Here is a 23,024-nt window from a genome sequence, read left to right as displayed (position 1 = left end):
TAATACTGATAAAGTCAAGATTTAATCTAAATTAGTCACTCCCAGGCCCTACCTCAGACCCCTTGAGTTGATGATGGGGGCCTGGAGAAGGTGAAATGCTGTTGCTAAGATTTGGTAAGCAGAACAGGTAGAACAAAGATGTGGTAGGGCTGGTTTGCATCTAGCCCCAAGGGAGTGTCAAGGTATCCTTTCCTCAGACCAAAGAAGATTTGTTCTGGTCTAGAACTGGTGGTGGTAGATCTGCTCTTGCTGAGTCTAGATAGGTATAGCGTGGAGAGCAGTTCCTAGACCCCAGACAATAATGTCATGAAGCTAGGATTGGAGGGTCAGCTGCTAAGTCCTGCTTGGTATGGGACAGAGTGAAGTAGGATAGGAACTGATCAAGAAACACAATTTATGCTGCTCCAAAGTGATTTTGAGGCACTGTCCTTGAAGGTATTTTAAAGATCATGTTGTCCAACCTCCAGTTTTACAGACAAGGAGATGGTTGATCTAAGTGTCACAAACTCTAGATTGAAGCCCTAACTCTACCAGTAACTCACTGTATTCTTGGACATGCCACATAAACCCTCTAAGTCACATGGTGTTATAATAACAAAAAAAATGCTAAAGGCCAGCCCTGGCCGGTTTGGCTCAGCGGTTGGAGCGTCCTCCTGCGGTCCGGAGAGGCCCGGGTTCGGTTCCCGCTAAGGGCATGTACCTCGGTTGCAGTTTGTCCCCGGCCCTGGTTGGTCGTGCGGGTGGCAGCCACTCGATGTGTCCCTTTCACATCGATGTTTCCCTCTCTCTCTCTTCCTCTCTCTCCCTCCCACTCTGTACAAAAAATGGAAAAGTGTCCTCGGATGAGGATTAAAAAAAAAAAAAAAAAAAAAAATGCTAAAGGCCAGATCTCTCAAGTTGGTCTAGCACTTTTCCCACCAAACTGCAATTGGCCCCACTATTCCTATGAAATTTACTAGAGTGCTATTTATACCTATGGATTAGTGACTTAATGAGGTAAACAGCTTTAGCTCATTTTTGTATTACAAAATGGTAGTATGTATTGCTTTATTAGAAAGTTACACAAAGCTTTTGAGTTCTGATAATCCCTGAATATATGCTACTTTAATTTTCATTACTTCACAAAATTAACAAATAATGGAGAACATTTTTGGTCATTACTCCTTTCTTGTTGTTAATCTTCACCTGAGGATCTTTTTCCATTGACTTTTAGACAGAGTGGAAGGGGGGAGGGGGAGGGGAGGGGAAGGAAGGAGGGAGGGAGGGAGGGAGAGAGAAAAACATTGATGTGAGAGAGACACATCGACTGGTCACCTCCCGAATGACCCCGACTAGGCCAGTGCTGAAACTTGCAACCTAAGCATGTGCCCTTGACCAGGAATCAAACCCTCAACCCTTTGGTCTACAGGCTAATGCTCTAACTACTAAGCAAAACTGGCCAGGGTTGGTCATTATTTCTTTATGCAATATTTCCATTCTTAAAAATGAAAACAGTGTATTTTCAAATGTGTTTCAGTTCTAAATTATTGTCAAGAACTATCATTCTGCTTACACTAATCTACCTGACACTGCCACATTTTTTCTGAAACCACAAAATTTAAATCTTATTTGTTTATATAAAAATATCCTTATTTTTTAAAAAGCCATGAGAAATTAACATCCAAGCCATATTATACATTCTTAGTGCAGACATTTAAGTAAATTAGGTGAACTGAATTTAAGATCTAAAAAGAGAAAACCGCCCAGGCCGGTTTGGCTCAGCAATTGGAGTGTCCTCATGCGGACGAGAGTGTCCTGGGTTTGGTTCCCACTAGGGGCACGTACCAAAAAATAAATAAATAAATGAATAAATAGAAAAAAAAGAAAACTGCTAATCATTAAATTAAGAGAGGCATTTAGAGAGAAATAAGCCTATAAAATAATTGAATAAGCTGATTCCTCAGAAATTAGATCTTTATGATTTCCTTCTTCCTCAAGAAAAACTTAATTTCTTTCCTTCAAAATATAGTTAGATTTTAATGAGAAGTTTATGCCATTGTTTTAGGTAAAACCTCCCATTTTAACTTTAATATCAAAACATTCAATAACACACACTTGGGTATCAATAATGATAATGGATAAATGGGCTCCCTAACTGTTACAAAAGTGGGTGTAAAATATTTCCATTGAGTTCTCCATGTGCTCCTTCAGATTTGTGATCAAAACTTTCCATTTCTTTCATCCTTGTTATGACCTATTATTTTTCAAAGATCATATTAAAATTATACACATTACAATAGCATACAAGAAATTTCTTAAAATGGAGAACAGTTTTGTGTAACAACTGTCCTCAGTTTAATCACTGTGGCATTTTGCTTCATTTAACCTGGCTCTTCTGACCTATGTGGCAGCATGGATCTAGAGCTAAGCAACCCTGGATTCAAAACCTAACTCTACATTTTGGGGGGTTTTTTCTTTGTTATTAGAGAGAGAGCGGAAGGGAGAGAGCACATCAATTGGCCGCCTCCTGCACATCCCCCCACTGGGGATCAGGCCCATGACCGGGGCATGTGCCCTGACTGGGAATTGAACAAGCGACCTCTTGGTGCATAAGCTGACGCTCAACTACTGAGCCACACCAGCCGTGCTAACTACGTTTTATTAATTATGTGGTCTTAGGTAAATTTGTTAATCTCCTTTAGCTGCATTACTTTTGTAAAACTGGAATGATACCTGCCTAAATTTTTGCTGGGATGATTAAGAGATATTATACACTATGTTATAGAGAGCTGTAGGGGTATAGTGAGCTCTGTATTGGGTATCACAAGTGGAAAAAATTGCTTATCGTTATGTATGAAACAAACGAGAAAGTCAGCATCATTCTAAGAACAGTTCTAAACAATGCTAGGATAGCACTTTAAAATAGGCTTTTGAGCCCTGGCCGGTTTGGCTCAGCGGTTGGAGCGTCGGCCTGTGGTGCAGAGAGACCCGGGTTCGGTTCCCGCTAAGGGCACGTGCCTTGGTTGCAGTTTGTCCCCGGCCCTGGTTGGTCGTGAGGGTGGCAGCCACTCGATGTGTCCCTTCACATCGATGTTTCTCTCTCTCTCTCTTCCTCTCTCTCCCTCCCGCTCTATCTGAACAAAAAATGAAAAAATGTCCTCGGGTGAGGATAAAAAAAAAAAAAAAAAATAGGCTTTTGACGCCTGGCCGGTATGGCTCAAGTGGATTGGGTGTTGTCCGATGGACTGAGAGGTCCCAGTTCAATTCCCAGTCAGGGCACATGCCTGGGTTTCAGGCTCAATTCCCAGTGAGGGGCAAGCTGGAGGCGGCTGATCTCTCATATCAATTATTTCTATCTCTCTCTCCCTTCCTCCCTCTGTAAAAAGGGGGGAAAAAAATCAATAAAAACATATTTTAAAATAGGCTTTTGAATATTAAAACAAAACCACATTTAAGTGAAATACTTCTGAAATTAGATAAGCAAATCAACACTTTAAGAGCGGCAGAAATTATTAGTTTCTTCATAGTGGATTAAGTGTCAAGAAATCATATGCAAAAATGTTAAAGTACTAGTGAAAAATGAACAAATACAAAGCTACTGAAAACATTTCATTATAAACAAAACACTTTAGTATCTTCAATTATATAAAGTCAGGCTAAAAGCACTTAACCACTTCAATAAATTAATAAATTCTGTCAGCAGGTGGCTCTAGTGACACTGAAATCAATAATAAATATTATAGCAAAATACAGGTGGTAATGTACTGAATTTCAGAAATTTGGACTCAAAGAGAATCACATTAATACTTAAATCCAAACTCTCCTTTTCTTTCTTTTTTTCTTAAATTAAATTTATAGGGGTAATACTGGTTAATAAAATTATATGTTTCAGGCCCTGGCCAGTTTGGCTCAGCGGTTAGAGCGTCGGCCTGCGGTCCGGAGAGACCCGGGTTCGGTTCCCGCTAAGGGCACGTACTTCGGTTGCAGTTTGTCCCCGGCCCTGGTTGGTCGTCCGGGTGGCAGCCACTCGATGTGTCCCTTCACGTCGATGTTTCTCTCTCTCTCTCTCCCTTCCTCTCTCTCCCTCCCACTCTATCTGTACAAAAAATGGAAAAATATCCTCAGGTGAGGATTAAAAAAAAACACAAAAAACAAAATGAATCTACAAAAAAATAAAAAAAAAATTATATGTTTCAGGTATACAATTCTACAATACATCATCTGTACACTGTATTGTTCGTTTACCTCTCCACGTCCGAGTCTCCTTTCATCACCATTTATCCTCCATTTACCCTCTTCTACCTCCCCCCACCCCACTCCCTCCCTGTGGCAATTGCCATACTGTTGTCTATGTCCATGAATCTTTATTTTGATCCCTTTACCCATTCTTCATAGATCCTGAACTAGACCTTCAATTTCCTATCTATAAGATGCTACAGATAGACTAGATGAACTTTAAGAGATCCAATACATTTTCTTTTATATCCTTAGGAGTGTAAATTTGATCCAGTACACTAATTCATTCAATAATCACTTAGTACCTCCTAAGTTTTAAATGTTTTATTTACTAGTGATTTACTGTATTTTAGCAGTAAAATCTTTTTAAAAGTAATTAACATAAAATAACAGTATATAGCCTACCTAGCTACCTGAGTACAATAAAATTTAATTCTCTTTTTAAAAAACAATTTTATTTTGAAATAATTATGTAGCTTCGCAGGAGGTTAACAAAAAAATGTACTGGGAAGTCCCAAGCATCCTTCCTCCAGCAGCTTGCATCTTACACAACTATAATATCTTTTGATTACATATTTGAAATGGAAAGGAAGCAACATGTTAATTTTCTCAAAAGTTCTTATGAAAACAGCTCTAAAAGCTTTATGTTTCTGTGGGAAGGGGGAAAAATGTGATTTAAGGGTCTTTTTAAAGCTTCCAGATTTTACATATTAATTTTTTTTTAATTTTGAAAATTAAACCCAAAAAAACCATTGATGGTTGTCCCAGTGTAAAAATTGGCACCAGCTATACTTTCTGTGTCTACTGAGTGGGGGGAACTATGTCAAAATGACATATACTTGTATGTGGGATAGAAAAAATTTTTTTTCCTAAAACAACTACTTCTTCGAAGATAGTCATTGTGTAATTACTATAAATTGATCATTTTTTCCATAATAAAAATGGCTATATTTATATCAGAAAAGATTTGGCTCCATGATATAAATCATACTTATATTCCATAAATACTTTATAAATGCATTTATAAAGAAAACAGGCAGGAAGCTATCCCCTACATCGCGCTCTTTCAATGTATTATTCATTCTTTTAACTATAATTACGTGGTTTTCATAATTTCATTATTTATTGCCTTATAGTACCTATATTAAACATTCAAACAGGGCACAAGTGTATCTTACATTGTATACTAGAAAAATTCCTATCCAGTATAGAGGTAACATGTCATAAATTACATTTTGTATTAATTGCTTAAAAGGCTAATTTTAAAAAACACTGTTGAAGTATTTTTTAAAAGCCAAGAATGTTTTATTATTACCAATAAATGCCTATAACTATTATCAGATATAGATTTGTATCTATAAGCTAGATGCTTTAGATTAAGAAAGACTTTAGCTCGGCCCATATGGTTCAGTGGATTGAACATCAGTCCCATGGACTGAGAGGTCCTGGTTTGATTCCTGGTCAAGGCACATGCCCAGGTTGTGGGCCTGATCCCCAATAGGGGGCATGCAGGAGGCAGCTGATGGATGTTTCTCTCTCACATCAATGTTTATATCTCTCTCTAAAAAAAAAAAAAAATCAATAAAAACATATTAAAAAAAAGAAAAGAAAAGAAAGATTAGTACTTTAGACTTGGAACCTCTTGTCTCTCAAGCCCTGCTTCCAAGTTCTTTCCTTTCTTAGTAGTATCCCTATTTGGGCAGCAATCAACTGTCACAGAGTGCCTTGTTTGGAAATCTATCATTTTACAACAAAAGTAACTCAGTACAAAAACATAATTGTTCTTAAAAACAATATTGCAATAATTATACAGTTAAATGAACTGTATAGTATATTATAAAAATATTAGAGAGCATCTCTGTCTTTCCCAATGGCAGAAGAAGAAGTGGTAAAAATACTTCTAGGCCACTTGAATTGCCAGCAAAAGCACGGTAAGTTCTTTTCATCCTTTCCATATACTAGTTCTAGCAGCCCTAAAATAAATTTCCTTTTTTTTTTTTTAACTTAAATTCCATTAAGTTCAACTATCCGGTCAGTAAGAGTCCCATTCAGCAACCATATACTGAATCAGAGAACAGACACACGCATCTTTCCATCCTTCAGCTTTCAACACTGTCACTTGAACTCCTTGTAATTCTCCAAAACAAATAATAAGTCAATCTTCGCAGCAATAACTTAGTCTTAAAGTGGCTGGTTATTCAAAAACAAAATAAAACTAAATCTATGCACACAACTGCCTAGATAGTTTAGAGGCAAAATAAGAACCTTTCACTGAATCCATCAGAAATGGCTCCCATAAAAGCAAAAGTTGTTCAAAAAACATCTAGCAGAAAATACTCCTTTTTTTATTTAAAAATAGCTTGATTTTTGTTTTTTCAGCTCAACTTAAAAAACAAAACAAAAATCCATGTTTAAATGGATATTACAATTTTTAAAGATTCAAATTTAAAACTATTTCCTAATATAAACATGACAGATCTTACAATCTAAAAACACAATAACCAATTATATATAGATTCTTGATGTCAACAATTATCAAATGGAAAAAACAAAAGAATTAGAAAAAGATACATTTGGACTCAGTTATTTATAAAAGTAATTTTAGTTAAAGGAACTTTTACTGTAATCTTCTGATATTTTATTTTAACCAAGAGTCCAAAATGAGAAAAATATAAATGCAAATCAAGTACTACTTGGTTGTGCTAAAATAATTGCATGAAATCTTTTGCCTTTCCCTATCCAAAAATACCTTTAAATACTTACTCTGAGCCTGCAGCCATTTCCAAGTATGACGTTTCTGCTGTATCAACCCCCAATGGGATCACTATGCTCATGACGTTCGCCTCTGATAAATTCGATTACTATGGAGTCCTATGCATTGGTATCCAAAACACTGGGGCATGCCAGCCACAGTGCTCATTGCAAACATCTAAGTGCATCCACAAACCCTGTTAAAAAAAAGGGAACAAAAAGTTGAGAATCATCCTATTCCTAGCAACAATCACACTCTATCAACAATAAATAAAACACAAGGAAAGTATTCTTTATTAAAATATTGATATAAATTGAAATTTGCTCAAGGATTCTCTAATTCGTTTATTTTTCTGGAATTAAGCTTTGTGATTGTGATCAAAAGAAAGTTTCTGAGTCATAATCTTCCTTAGGAAATGAATGCCAAAAGAAGGATTACTATTTATATTGCTTAGTGAAGAACCAACAAATATTATTCATTTTTAAAGATAAAATGGAATTTCTTATAGCAGTAGTATCCAAAAACAAGTCTTCTTGGTTCAGTGTGATCTAACCATAAACTACCAAATACTGAATACACACTATGGACTAAGCACCATACTAAGCTTTCACATGGATGATCTATTTAATCCCCACAATGCTGAGGTAGGGATCTCCACTTTATCACTAAGGAACACAACAGCAAGAAAGGTTAAAGAACTTAACTAAGGTTGCTCAGTTTAAGAGATAAAACCAAGCCAGTTGGATTCCCAGTCAGGGCACGTGCCCAGGTTGTGGGCCAGATCCCCAGTGGAGGGGCACTCAGGAGGCAGTCGATCAATGTTCTCTCTCACTGGTGTTTCTGTCTCTCTCTCCCTCTCATTTCCTCTCTCTAAAAAATCAATAAAAAATGAGATAAAACAAGGATTCAAACCAATTCCACTCTGTTGTTTATATATGTATAACAGGAAAGCCATTTTATTTGTAATAAAATCAATTGTTTTTACAGAGGTTGATATTTTCCATACTACACAAATACCTGTACACTGAGTGGTTTTCTCTATGTCATTATTACAGATCATTAATAGAGAAAACTAATATACTTGAAGTGTTTTTTAAAACAAATTTACCATAGTAACAAAAATATATTCAGTTTCAACATCAATTTTTTCAATCTAAATTCATTGTATAACAACTGCTATTATATCCTGTTTGTGAAATATCTATTCAAAATCTTTTCAGCAATGATATAGTACAACTCAGGAACAAAACAGATCGAGATAATCCTATAAACAAGAAAAAAGCAACAATCAAAAGTGTCCCTGTCATGTTATACCTGAAATATTTAAAAGCAGTTTCTTCAAATAGTAATGCTTGTATTTATCTTTAATTTTTACAAGTAAGCTTGAGAATACCTACTCAGGTTAATTCTATTTCAAAAATGATATAGATTGTGAGCTCACACCTTATAGGGGAAAATACCAAAACAGGGAAATAAGGTGGTAATGGTGGTTTGAATTCTCTAAGAAGACTAGACTTTACTTTTAAATCATGTATAACTGGGGGAGAGCTATTAGATTACAAGTTATTATAATAAAAATATACAATAATAGGCAATTGTACCTAAAAGTTTAAAACGTAAGCACTGAACCTCTCTAAGCATCAGGTTCCTTGTTTATAAAATAGGGATTTATCCTCTTAGTGTTTCTGTGAAGAAAAGGAAATAATGAATGCAAAGCACTTCGTACACTGCATTACACACATTCACCAATCAATTAAGCGTTAGCCACATAAGAAAGTTGCTCTTATATCATCACAAAAAAGTGTGGACAGAAAAACTCTCTAGTTCTCATTCAAAGAGAATCTTCTAATAGATTTTGAAAATAAAGTAATTGAGGTTCTCTACTTGCCATGTTTTTTTTTATGGCTTGCTCCATCAAATTAAAATTGTCCTCTCAAAACAATTAAAGCAGAAGGAAAAAAAGGAAAAGTGTTCTACCTTCTTTTCTGCACCTGTCACCATATTAGTGTTACTTCATAAAAGCCATATTTATTCACCCGCACAAAGCTATAAAATTATAAAACTTCTAAATGACACAATGCAAGCAATCTATAAAACTTTAAGTTTGTTCTATTCAACTGTTATTTTGTATTTCTTTAAAATGCTGAAGACTTGGACCTAACAACACATAATAATTACAATCTAAAAAAATATATTTTCTTCTTTTTGGTAGCATCTAGTTGGTAGATGTTTTCTTTTGCTCAGCTTACCTTTATCTTAAATTAATAGGAAATTTTACATTTAAGGTATATGTTGTTAAATATTTAGTTGTTTTTTTGTTTTGTTTTTTTTAACCAGAGGCAGAAACACAGGGAGACAGAAATCAATTATGTATTCTTTTAGGTAACTAATATTTCCAACCTAAAAGAATCTTTTTGAGTAAGTACTTAGTAGCGCAACCTATTTTTATATAAATATGCAATCTTCAATAAACACTACATTTGAGCTGTTTTTAAACAGCAGTGAAGAGTTTGCCATAAGCCTATTACAGACAATGGCTTATATTTGTGTGACTTGCTACCTGTCTCTCCAACTCTGCAGTCCCTGGAACATAATAGGCATTCTACAAAGGACAGGTGAATGAATTAGAGCACTGGGGTAAAACTGCAAACTCTGGCCTCATTAATCAAATGAGTTATCAAGGTACACAATTAAGTGCTACAAAAAACAACAACATGACACCTTCTCCAGAAAAGCATCTCTCTACAAATACAGACGCTCATCCCCAAGACAAAGACCCATCATCACATCTGATACAGAATCACAGACTCTGAGTTTGATTCAAATAGAGAAGAAATCAGTAATTTGCTCACAAGAGGTCATATAAACTGGCAAATAACTTCACCATGTTCACTAGTATAAAAAACTCTATAGCCAGAAAACTTGAGGTCACATAAATTGGCAAATAACCTCATTATATTTGGTAATATAAAAAATTCTACAGCCAGAACACTCATACTGTTTAAAAACCTGGTTTTATTTTATTTTATGAATAAAATAATAAATTCGTTAGAGTCTAATTGTTGTGCCTTAAAATAAGAAGGAAAGAGAAAACCAATGTAGTAAGCAGAAAAGATGTGAGCTTGTAACACAGTATGTACAACTAAAGAAAAAACAATTCAATACAATCCAAACAATTAGCACAAAGCTTTCACATTTTATGTGAATCGAAAAAATTGGTTATCCAACTGGCAAGTAAAATATATACAAAATACATTGAAAATAAATGGCAGCCATTAAAAAAATAATATAAAAGGAAATACCATGAGATGTCTGGTAAATCTGAGGTCCAAGAAAGAATAAATGTCTTCACAAACCCTGCTATCCAGAATAGACCTAGAAACCAAGTGAACATAGCAGTATTGAGCTGTTTTTAAATGGTATAAAATTATAGGTACTTTCGTCTAACGTGACACCTAAAACCAAAGGGACTCGCACAAATATAGCTGCTAATTCTTAAAAAGATAAATTTATTCTTTACTTTTTTATATAACTGAAAACACAAGTAAAGACAACAATTAAAGCTAGAAACCAAGTAAAACTAAAAACAAACTAGGAAAATACAATATTAGAAACAGATTTAGCAAAGCAATGGCAACGATACCAAAACAAACAAAACCCTAAAGCAGGAAAAACAAGATAAAAGGCAAAGAAAAGCCATTAAATTAAAAAACACTCTATCAGAAAAACTGGAAGACTAAAGCTGCTTTTAAGACCATATTAAAAAGTTCAGAAAACAAAAAATACTGCTGAAAAGAAGAGTAAGATACCCAAAGGCAGAGAAGATAAAAATATGAGGATATTTCCCCCAAAAAATTACAAATAAAAGTGCCTGTCTGAAATAATCTCTTTGAGGAAAGGGTCATTTATTATTAGCTTTCTGTCCTTTATAAACACCTTACACAGAGCTCAATATTTAAAATTAAATCAATGTTTATATTTTCAATATGTATCACTAAGAAAATAAATGGGTGAATTCTGGGCTGAATTACTAATAGAAATGAAATAAAGAAACTTGAAAGAAATTGTGAGGGACCACAAACCAGACAGTTTATTATAAATTAAACTGCCCTCATTATTCATTTAAGATTTTTTTATTTATAGCAGTTAACTAAGGTATAATAAAAATAATACTGGCTGATCAAGGTCTATTACCAAGTTGCTACCTATGAAACTTTGGGCAAGTCATTTCATTATTCTGGGCTTCAACTAAAAGGTGAGGTTAATAATCTCACAGTTTAAATCTTAGTCCATACATTAACAGAGTTTTCCTGATAATCAAAACAACAGTATATTAGATTCTAAAAAGCTTTTAAAAAAATTGACAACAGGATGAATTATGCATTTCTCCAATTGGGTTAGTATTATTATCAGACTATTATTATCCATGAGCACTTATCTTATTCTCAAACCTCCTCAGCTGAGGTTATAACAGTTTTAATAAATATTGAGTGCTTACAATGCTTAATCCTTACAAAGAGCCTATGTTGTACATATATTTATTATCCCCATTTTACAGATGAAGAAGAGAGATTAAACTGGTGCAAAGTTCCATAGCTAACACACAGTAGAATCAGATTTGATCCCTAGCAGTCTGATTCCAGAACCTACACATTAGTTTGCCTAAAGTTAAAATTTACCAGATGACTGGTAGAATAAGTAATCTAGAATTTACAATTAAGGGGAAAAAACTGACAATTGCCTCTCTCAAAAAGAGGAGAAATTAAATAAATACTAAGTTTCTCACTCCAGAACATCTGGCATACTAAACATTATCAAAATCCACCTTGTTCTTTCCCCAAACCTAATCTACTCATAAATTTAAGTCCATTCCACAACACAATGCACTAAAACACTACAAAAGTAGAGATGCATAGGTTTAAAATCTAAAATTTGTGTTTAAAATATTTCAGGGATTCCCTGGCTGGTGTGGCTTAGTTGGTTGAGCATTGTTCCATGCACCAAAGCTCACTGGTTCAATTCCTGGTCAGGGAACATGCCCGGATTTCAGACTCGATCCCCAGCAGGGGATGTACAGGAGGCAGCCGATCAATGTTTTGCTCTTGCATTAGTGTTTTTCTCTCTACCTCCCTTATTCTCTTTCTAATATCAATAAAAACATATTAAAAAACATATTTCCAGGATGGTGCAAAGCACATAATAAAAGGATAAAGAGCCCTGGCCAGTTTGGCTCAGCAGTTAGAGTGTCAGCCTGCGGTCCAGAGAGACCCGGGTTCGGTTCCCACTAAGGGCATGTACCTCAGTTGCAGTTTGTCCCCAGCCATGGTTGGTCGTGTGGGTGGCAGCCACTCGATGTGTCCCTTTCACCTTGATGTTTCTCTCTCTCTCTCTCTCCCCTCTACTCTATCTGAATAAAAAATGGAAAAAAATGTCCTCGGGTGAGGATTAAAAAAAAGGATAACAATATTCAAATTACTTTATTATTTTCAGGAACAAACACATACCTCACTAGTGAATTGAAAGCAACCCATAAATTAAGAAAACCATGTTTCAAATGTAAGATTACCAGTGTGTGTGTAAGTATATTCAATTTCTTATAAACAGAAATATTTTTTAAGCAATGATCACCCATCTAACCAGTTAAATTTTAACTTGTAAAAAAAAAAAATTTACTTGAGTCTCCCTTAAATAACCATTTGGTTCCTAGAGACAAAGAATTCCACCATTCCACCATATACTAATATTTTCATAGCAAATAAAATCTCAAGAAAAATCTTCTTGTAGTCAGGGTTAATATTGGTGGACCTACTTAAAAAACAGAAATCTATATATTAAAATTAAATGTTCAAAAAGCACATTTTCTGCACTCTAAGAGAGTTTCACAGTTTTACTATCATGTTTAGTACAATTCCAAAAACTGTTGCTAAATTCAATACCAAAGTAACAATGCTTCAGCTTTCAAAGTCTGCCACTTACTTTTTTTTTATCCGCACCAGAGGATGTTTATAGATTTTAGAGGGATAGGGGAGAGGGACCACCAGGCTGGGGTCAAAGTTCACCACTTATTTATGCCTAGCTGGTATGGCTCAGTGGTTGAGTGTCCACCCATGCACCAAGAGGTCACTGGTTCAATTCTTGGTCAGGGCACATGCCTAGGGTGTGGGTCCCATCCCCAGTGAGGGGCATGCAGGAGGCAGCCAATAAATGTTCTCTCTCATTGATGTTTCTCTCTCTGCCCCTCTTTTCCTCTCTCTAAAATCAATAAAAGAAAATAAAAAATTTTTAAGTCCACCACTTACTAATAATGATTATTCATTCTCTTGAAGCCTTAGTTCCTCATCTGTAAATAAAAATAACCACAGAATATAGTATACCGGAATTGTTTTAAAGATTGTGGAGGGCAGTTAAGTGTTAGCAATGATAACCAGGTAAAATTTCTGAGAATTAAATATTTAGGAAAACTCATTAAAAGATGAGTATTGGAGAACAATTCTCATTTATTATACTTGTAAAATTCAAGTAAACTATTACATTTTTATCTGTTCCAGAGTCTATTCTTATCAGTAAAGGAGAAAAGATGCTTCTGTATTAGACTACAAATTCAGAAAATGTGACAGAAGTAATTTCATTTAAAAAATCAACAGACTTGCTCACCCTGGCCAGTTTGGCTTAGTAGTTAGAGCATCAGCTCGCGGTCCAGAGAGACTGGGGTTTGGTTCCCGCTAAGTGCACGTACCTCGGTTGCAGTTTGTCCCCACCCTGCAGGAGGCAGCCACTTGATGTGTCCCTTTCACGTCGATGTTTCTCTCTCTCTCACTTCCTCTCTTTCCCTCTCACTCTATCTGAACAAAAATGAAAAAATGTCCTCAGGTGAGGGTAAAAATAAAATAAAGTAAAATAAATAAATAAATAAAATAAAAACAGACAGCCCTGCTGGTAAACCAACAACCAAAACAAACCTCTTTATTACGAACACCAGACACAGTGTCTAACCACTACACTGTATGCCTGAAACTAACACAAAATAATATTGAAAAAGAAAAGTCAACAACTAAACTTCTTTATTACAAACTCCAAACATACCATTTCAGTTTTCTTAAACTAAAAATCTGTGTAGAGAGTAATGGTTAAATACATAGGTCATATGGACTTTGAAATCCTTTATATAGAATTTTTGTCAAAACAGGTTGGCTCTGATATTACATTTTTAAAAAAATAAACCAATAAGAATCCTTATGATATTACCAAACCATTTCTATATAGTCAAGAATGAAGAAAGCACTTTCCCAAATCAGCCAGTAGTTTTTGAAACTCCATACTGGTTTACCTTGCAGCCTAGTTTACCTTTTCTTTAGTTCACCAGAGATTTAATTTTGGAATTAAAGTATCAAGAAGAATGACCTTAAAAGAAATACATGAACATAAGAAGTGAACCCTAATGTAAACTTTGATTGATAAGGATGTGTCAATGTTGGTTCACTGAATGTAACAAATGTACATAATGATGAAGAATGTTGATGGTGGGCAAGGCAATGCCTATGTATGGGGGAGAAGGCATGCTGGAACCTAAAATTGCTCTAAAAAATAAAGTCAATTAATTAAAAAAATACATGTATGAATATGATACAGTGAACTATTTGGCATTATTTAAGAGGGTACCATTCTTCCTACCAGGATTTTTGGGAAGCTATTCTAAACACCAATTCCTCAATTAGTTAAAGTACTGGCACACTCCTCCATCACCACCCAAAGCCCCCTCAAATTAAAATAATTTCAATACTATCCAGTTTTTAATGCATCATTACTATCATTTTTTACTAATATCTGTCATGCCCCAAAGTATTAGAGGCCATTAAACTCTGGTGTAAAATCTAGTAAAATGTGGACTTTTATGCAAGTAGCAATTCAGTGGTTGAAATCTGGTTAGACCAGAGCATACAGGTATAATGTACAATTTCGTTTTCCTATGACATAAAACTGTTCTTAGAGAGTTTAGTCTTTGTTCACACCACAGAATAAAATTAACAAAAGTCATTTCATTCTTGCCTTGGCTGGTGTGCTCAGTGGTTAGGGTGTTGACCCTTGAACCAAAGGGTCATAGGTTCAATTCCCAGTTAAGGGCACATACATGGGTTGCAGGCTCAATCCCTGGCCCTGGTCGGGGCAAGTGTGGGAGGCACTTGATGTGTCTCTCTCATATCTATACTTCTCTCTCTCTCTCTCCCCCCCCCCCTACCACCTTTCACTCTCTCTAAAAATCAGTGGGAAAAGTATCCTCAGGTAAGGAACTAAAAAAAAAAAAAAAAAAAAAAAAGTGATTTCATTCTAAAACAGTTACCTATTCCAATATTTTTCCACATGGCCCACAACTTTATTATCTTAGAATGTACTGTTCAATATACAAATGCAGAAAATAAAGAATTTTCAAACTTACAATAATCACATAAAATTTACTTTTATGTAAAAATGTAGTGAGTATTATAAAAATGTAGTGAGTATTACCACCACACATTTCTAAGGGGTTCTAAAACTTCAGTTAAAAAACACTGTTATCGCCCTGGCTGGTTTGGCTCAGTGGATAAAGCATAGGCCTGTGGACCAAAGAGTAGCGGGTTCAATTCCAGACAAGGGCACGCACGTACGTTGGTTGTGGTTCATCCCCAGCCCTGGTAGAATTGTGTGGGTGACAGCCACTCGATGTGTCCCTTTCACATCAATGTTTCACTCTCTCTCCTTCCTATTCCATCTGAACAAAAAATGGAAAAATGTCCTCGGTTAAGGATAAAAAAAAAAAAAGCTACCACTGAGGGAAACTGGGTCAAGGATACAGATAATTTCTCTGTATTATTTCTTACAACTGCATATGAATCTACAATTACCTCAAAATTACAAATTTTATAAACTACATTAAAATGGTGACCTTCAAACTTTGAGTATTGATAGAAACTTTCCAACAGATGAAATTGTACACAGAAATCTAAGCATCTATTTTGATTCTAGAATGAAAAAACTGTTTTAATATCCTATGGTTTCCCCAATGACTGGTAGTGTCAACTTGATGTGTTGTGTTAAGGAGACCACAGCCAGGTATAATGTGAAAGAAGGCCACAAGTAATCAGTGATGTCTGCTAATGGGTACAGTAGGCATTTGTACCTCATATTTGCTATGACATATTTTTCTGTCTGTGGTTAAAGACGATGGTACGGGTATGTTTCTTCTTGCACGTCATCATATACCAGTTAAGTTCCATGAAAAGCTTAAGGCTTTCTGGAGAACAGTTTGAAACACCACTGGCTAAAAGAAAATACTTACTGACTCAACATATGACATGAGAAATTTATTTCACTGGTAAATTCCATTTGTCCAAAGGAAGAAAACAATATTTTTCCAAAAAGTAGTATTAAAGTCTGTTGTAACTAAAAATCAAACAAAACAACAAAAATACTCCTGCATTTATCTTTCAGTCACATATATCTTTTATATAGACTTAATATTAAGCTGGTTCATTCTTGCTTTTCTATTTTTATTTTTCTCATTCAAATAAGTATGCCACCAGGTAAGGCATCCTTTTTGACTAAAACAAAGTTGGCAATAATTTATCCTCTCCTTTTTTATTCTAATATTAAGTGAAATTATGTATTCGCTCTCCAGAATTAACTATTTCTTTTATCACTATTTTCTTTTAGACTAGTGAAGACTAGTGAGTCTTTTCTTCTTCCCCTATCTAAAACAATGTGCATCAAATCCAATTAACAGGAATTAATCCACTAGTTTTCTAACTATGTCCTTTTCAAAAAAGCACAGGAGCTCACAGTACTTAGTCAAGCTCCTAATCTTGGAACTTATCAGGTTACCTTATTCCATACTAATATTCCAATATATAAATCCTCTTATTATGCCAGTCTCTTTCCTATTGCTGGCATATCCTTGCTCATCCCCTTCAAAGTTATTTTTGTTTACTTATATCTATACTACCAAATAAATATCTTACTAAACCTTCAAGGATCAGCCCTGGCCAGTTTGGCTCAGCGGTTGGAGTGTCGGCATGTGGACCAGAGAGTCCCGAGTTCGGTTCCCACTAGGGGCACGTACCAAAAAAAAAATCTTCAAGGATCACTTAAATATCAATGCTTCTTTGAAACCTTCTCAACTTCCCACATAGATATCTCTGCCTCGAAACTAGCTTTTGAAGCTGTGGTACATATACACAATGGAGTACTATGCAGCTGTAAGAAAGAAAGATCTCTTATCCTTTGAGACGACATGGAGAGACCTGGAAAGTATTATCCTAAGCGAAACAAGCCAAGTAGAGAAAGACAAGTATCATACGATCTCACTTATTTGTGGAATATAATGAACATACCAGTCTGAAGAACAGGGTAGTCCCAAAGACATGGAAGTAGGGTACAGACTGACAATCCCCAGAAGAGGGGCTGAGAGGTGGGGGGAGATAAACCACAGAACTTATATGCATATACACATAACCAATGAACATGGGCAACAAAGCTGGGGACGGGGCGGGGAGGGTGGGGAAGGAGGGTATCAATGGGGGAAAAAGGAGAAATATCTGTAACAAAAATAAATAAATGAATAAATGAAATCATAGCTATTCATGATGATAATGTCAAAGGTACTATAATATCTAGAATCATTAAGGAGTGATTAAATTCTATTTCTTATGGTCAAAAAATATATATAAAAATAAAAAAAACAACAAAAGAAACCTAGCTTTTGAGTTCTCTAGTAGATCAACCTCCTAGGGACTGTTCTCTTATCTATAAACAAAAATCTGATCAGGTTAACTCAAAAAACTGTTTCAGCTATAAAACTTATTCCACATTAATCTCTTCCCTTTGTCCTCCTAAAAAATATATTATATTTTTTAACCACTGTTTTATATTTTGACACATTATTTTGAAACGGCTGTTAGATACATAGCTTCCATAATTAAATCATCTACTTCACCATATAGCAAGCACTAAGCTATTTAGCTCTCAAAGCCTAGAACATAGTGGTTAAGATACCACCTAAACTATTCTTGAGTAAAACATACCCTCTAACACATTTAATCCCCCTCTTTCTCTTTTAGATGAACATGGACATATATTAAAAACAAAACAATATCCCTGGCCAGTTTGGCTCGGCGGTTAGTGTCAGTGAGTTGGCCCGAGGACCTGAGGGTCATCAGTTCATTCCCAGTCAAGGGCACATAGCTGGGTTTCAGGTTTGATCCCTGGCTCTGGGTAGGGGTCGCATGGGAGGCAACCAATGGATATGCCTCTCTCATGTGGATATTTCTCTCTCCCCCTCCCTTCCACTCTTATCTAAAAAAAAAACAAAAATAAATAAAAAATCAATGAAAAAATATCCTTGGGTGAGGATTAAAAAACAAACAAAAAAACCTGTCACTAAAGAATGTTAGTGATTGATGTTCTTCTGAAACCTTTTTTTCTTATTGCTTCTCTTTCCCTTATTATGCTAAAATGTGGTTGTTCTTCAAGGCTCAATCCTCCCCATTATTACTGTCCATCCATCTTGGATTTATTTTTTTATTTTTTTATCCTCACCCAAGAATATGTTTTTTTTTATTAATTTGAGAGAGTGGGGAAGGGATAGGGAAGGAGAGAAAGAGAGAGAGAGAGAGAAGGCAGGGAGGGGAAAAGAGAGAGAGAAAGAGAAAGAAACATTGATGAGTTGCCTTTTGTACGTCCCTGATCAGGGATGGAACCCAAAACCTAGGTATGTGCCCTGACTGGGAAATTGAACCCGCAACCTTTTTGGTGTATGAGATGATGCTCCAATCAATTGAGGCACCCGGCCAGGGCTCGATCTTGGATTTAAACATTCATTTCTGTTTGATTTCCTAGTCTCAGCCACCTATAGGATATACAGCTATTCAAATATAGTTATCCACCATTACTGCAAAAATCAAATCTTCAAAATGAGTATCTTCCACACACTTTCTTCCACTCCATTTCTTATCTGTACCCCATTAGTACCCCAGAGTTCTGTTTTTAATCCTTCTTTTATCTAGTCTATTATATTTGATCACCCAGTCTTCTGTACCTCCCCAGTGTTTCAGGTTCTTTCTTCCTCAGTTTCCATGGCCCCCAATATCATCTTCATCATCTGAATAATTTCTAACAATCAATGACCCTTCCAGCTTGTTACCATTAAGTTCTGAGTACCTTGTTGCCAATCATTAGAAGAAATCTTGAGTATTATTTAAGCACCAACCCCCCAGATTATGGCTTCTATTCTATTATTTCATATTTACTGAGCATGTGCTATGTTCTGGATACTGCTCTAAGTGCTGGGGAATGGGCAGTAAACAAAATCAAGTTGCTTTTAAGGCATTTATGAGCTAGGGCAATCTAATCAATCAAGGGTAAAGTAGTTTTCTTAAGTAATTGCCTTTGATTAATGATTTCTGTATTGTCATTACCTTGCCAAGAATTAGTCCCTTATAAAGGATTAATAGAAAGCTATGATGATTTTCAAATAATTGGATTTTAATTCTTGATCAGTCACTCCTTAGCTATGAGATCCTGTTTCTGCAGGTCTCTCATGAAAAATGGGTAAAATATCTACCACCCAGAGTTTCTGTGTAGAGTAAATAAAATATGTAAACACATTTATTAATGATATTTGTCTTATCCCTTAGAATTAAAGGCATGAAGTCACGTCATTCAACCTAATCATAATTTAATTAATTCATCTTCATAATTTAATTAATTCCAGTCACAATACTATTGACCACTAAGGCCATTCAAATGGTGAAAAAACAGCAGCTTTATTACTGCATCTGAAAGGTTACCTTAATATTCCACATACATTTAAAATATTTACTATAAAAATCTTAAGTCTAAAATAAAAGTGCTTTAATTTCTAAGATTTAACAACCCACAAAATCAGGAAAAGACCACAGTGATTAAAAAAACAAACAAAACTTTCCATGTTTAAACCATTTATTTCTACAGCATTTTCCCCAGTTCTTTAATTCTAAGACTTACAGTATTCAAAGATCAACTTTTTCCTCTTCATACATTAATATAAATAGAAAAGCAAAAACAAAAACTTGGAAATGAAAGAAGTAGTGTATTGCAACTAGAGTTGAGGCCTAGGAAAAAAGGTCTATGCATTTTATCCTCAAATATGAAATTACAAAAGTAATAGATCTAAATTTCTATTAGAAATAACTCAGATATGCAGTTTATTAACTTATTATGTGTCTTGTTCAAAACAGGCTTTTAAAGTAGCCTATCTTGCCCAGTCGGTGTGGCTCAGTGGTTGAGTGTCGACCCATGTACAAAGAGGTCACCATTTCGGGGTACATGCCCAGGTTGTGGGCCCAATTCCTAGTGGGGGCATGCAGAAGACAGCCAATCAATGTTCTCTCTCATCGATGTTTCTATCTCTTTCTCCCTATCCCTTCCTCTCTCTCTATAATCACTTAAAAAAAATAATTAAAAAAAAATTTTTTAAGTAGTCTGTCTTGCACAAGGCACATACTGAAAAAGTTTACATTAAAGGGAAAAACAAAATGTGAAGAATAAAGTTGGTAGATACAAAACACGCAGTAAGTGACCAGTATATTTGCTATTGAGACAGGCTACACCCTCTTTCACTTTCACTTAATTTAAAGACCTTTCTGTGGCCCTGGCCAGTGTGGTTCAGCAGTTAGAGCATTGGCCTGCGGTCTGGAGAGACCCGGGTTCAGTTCCCACTAAGGGCGCATGCCTCGGTTGCAGTTTGTCCCTGGCCCTGGTTGGGTCGTGTGGGTGGCAACCACTTGATGTGTCCCCTTTCACGTCGATGTTTCTCTCTCTCTCTCTCTCCTTCCCACTCTGTCTGAACAAAATATGGAAAAATGTCCTCGGGTGAGGATAAAAAAAGACCTTTCTGTGAAGAGGTTATATATTAATAAAAAATAATCTACATGTACTGAGCTGATCAGTCACTTTTATAAAAGTCATATGAATATGGAGAAAGAAATTAGCACGTGAAGTTGGGGAGTGAACTATAAATACCTTTCCTCAAATCATTAATGAACCACTTACTTTAGGAGGTAAGAGGTATAAACTATCAACTGCCTGTAAATTATAGTTTAGGCTGTGTAAAAAGAAATCTCTTTTTGAATCTCAACCATCACTCTGGATTAAATTTAAACAATAAATATCACAGTATCTCAGATTTGTATTCTGAAAGTAATTACACAATAAAAGAACTTTTGTCTTTTGGCACAACCATACCATTTCCATAATATCTATGAGTTTTAACTTGGAATTAAAAAAATCAAGCAGTTATTACATTAATGTATAACTAATAGGTTATTATTAACATACAGCAACTAGGTTATAATACAACAAACAACTACAGACTAAAATTTAAAAACTCCACAAACTGATCCAGGGATATTAGCCAACACAATTACCAGTTACTTCCCTCAGGAAATATGTGCAAAATCAGCAGGCCAAAATTAGTAGCTACCATACTTTCACACAGAGGGCATTTAAACTATTTGCCAGTAAATGAATCTAGTTTATTTAAAGCACACAAGACAACAAAGGTTATTGAATCTTGACACTTCAATATATCTCTTAAGTTCCAGATAAAACCTCATTTCATCTAGGTAGGGTCCTATAAACCCCTATGGACAAACCAGAGTCAGATTCTAAAACAGAATTCATAGATTTCCAAAATATTAAATGAAAAAAAGAGTTACAAAATATTGTAGGATCCAGCCCTTTAGATTAAAAAAGAAATCTGAGTTTATATATTAAAAAACAGGGACTAGAAATCTGTGAGTTCGCATCTTATGAAACACTATTTTTTTTTTTTGTACGTGCCCCTAGTGGGAACCAAACCCAGGGCTCTCTAGTCCACAGGCCAACGCTCCAACCGCTGAGCCAAACCGGCTAGGGCCAAATCACTATTTTTTATTTAAAATATCATTCATCTATATTCTGGTGTCAAACCAAAATGTACCCTTTGAATATGGCTCACCTAACTGCAATTCTGGGTTCTTGATCTTGTATAAATCATACCTATAATGCACTGTTTATGGTTTTGGTTTTAGACTATTTCAAGGCAGAAAATCACTTAGACATTTGAGTAATGTGAATGTAGACTTCCTTTCAGATTTTTCTCCACAATCTTAGCTATCTTGCCCATTCCTAACTTTTTTTGTTTTTTTAACAGCCACCATGTATTGAATGTCTGTTTTGTGCCAAGGCTAGATACTTTACCTAACATCATGAATCACAATATCCCTACTACACCACCACCTTGACTGAAAGCTTCCCAATACTTAACAACAATTTTCTCCAGCAATTAATTTGTTTTTATTTAGTTTCCCAAACCATTCAATTTCATTTTCATTTAAGCAATTCTCTCTTCATACTCATATCTTAGTTTATATAACATCTAATTAGCCCTGGCTGGTTTGGCTAAGCGGTTAGAGCTTTGGCCCATGGACCAGTGAGTCGCAGGTTCCATTCTGGTCAAGGGCACGTACCTTGGTTGTGATTCGTCCCCAGCCCTGACTGGGGGTCGTGCAGAAGGCAGCCACTCGATGTGTCCCTTTCATGTCGATGTTTCTCTCTCTCTCTCTCCCTCCCACTCTATCTGAACAAAAATAGAAAAATGTCTTCAGGTGAGGATAAAAACCTAAATAAATAATATAAACACAATACAAGTACAATGGGATTAATCCACTTAGGAACAATCACATGACTCTTATAAGCATTCTACTCAACTAGTGGAAGCAGCACAGAGAAGTTTATATCATTCAACATGCATAGTCATTAGTATTTTATTTTAATCCTCACCCGAGGACATAGTCATTGATTTTTAGAGAGGGCAAGGGAGAGAGGGAGGGGGAGAGGAAATATCCAAATTGATAAAAGTATCATTATCATGTAAAGTCTAAATATGTGTTTTTTCTATTTCTTGTCCTGCTGAACTTTTCTACAATGGTTATATATTTCTTTAACTATAAGGTTCCAAAAAACACACTTCTTTGTCCTAAGAATTACAGATGTTTGATGCACTGCT

At 35.4% G+C, this 23,024-nt stretch overlaps 1 protein-coding gene across 6 annotated transcripts in view; it reads right to left on the bottom strand.

Annotated features, from left to right (window-relative positions):
* The window catches only part of KMT2E (lysine methyltransferase 2E (inactive)), a 99,969-nt gene that overhangs the window by 66,409 nt on the left and 10,536 nt on the right, over positions 1–23,024 (bottom strand). For 3 of the 6 annotated variants that reach the window (XM_036247604.1, XM_036247610.1, XM_036247606.1), the window contains exons 2-4: positions 10,270–10,342; positions 8,569–8,652; positions 6,979–7,163 (exon numbers count right to left, since the gene is read on the bottom strand). In XM_036247604.1, the coding sequence (XP_036103497.1) occupies positions 6,979–7,049 (71 nt within the window). In that variant the 5' untranslated portion in view covers positions 7,050–7,163; positions 8,569–8,652; positions 10,270–10,342. The remainder of the gene's footprint in view (positions 1–6,978; positions 7,164–8,568; positions 8,653–10,269; positions 10,343–23,024) is intronic. The other 3 variants (XM_036247607.1, XM_036247608.1, XM_036247609.1) reach the window with 2 other exon arrangements.

Source organism: Molossus molossus, unplaced genomic scaffold, assembly GCF_014108415.1.
Source record: "Molossus molossus isolate mMolMol1 unplaced genomic scaffold, mMolMol1.p scaffold_m16_p_7, whole genome shotgun sequence".
Lineage (NCBI taxonomy): Eukaryota > Metazoa > Chordata > Mammalia > Chiroptera > Molossidae > Molossus > Molossus molossus.
The sequence above is the reverse complement of the archived record's forward strand: the minus strand, read 5'-3'. Positions and strand labels throughout refer to the sequence as shown.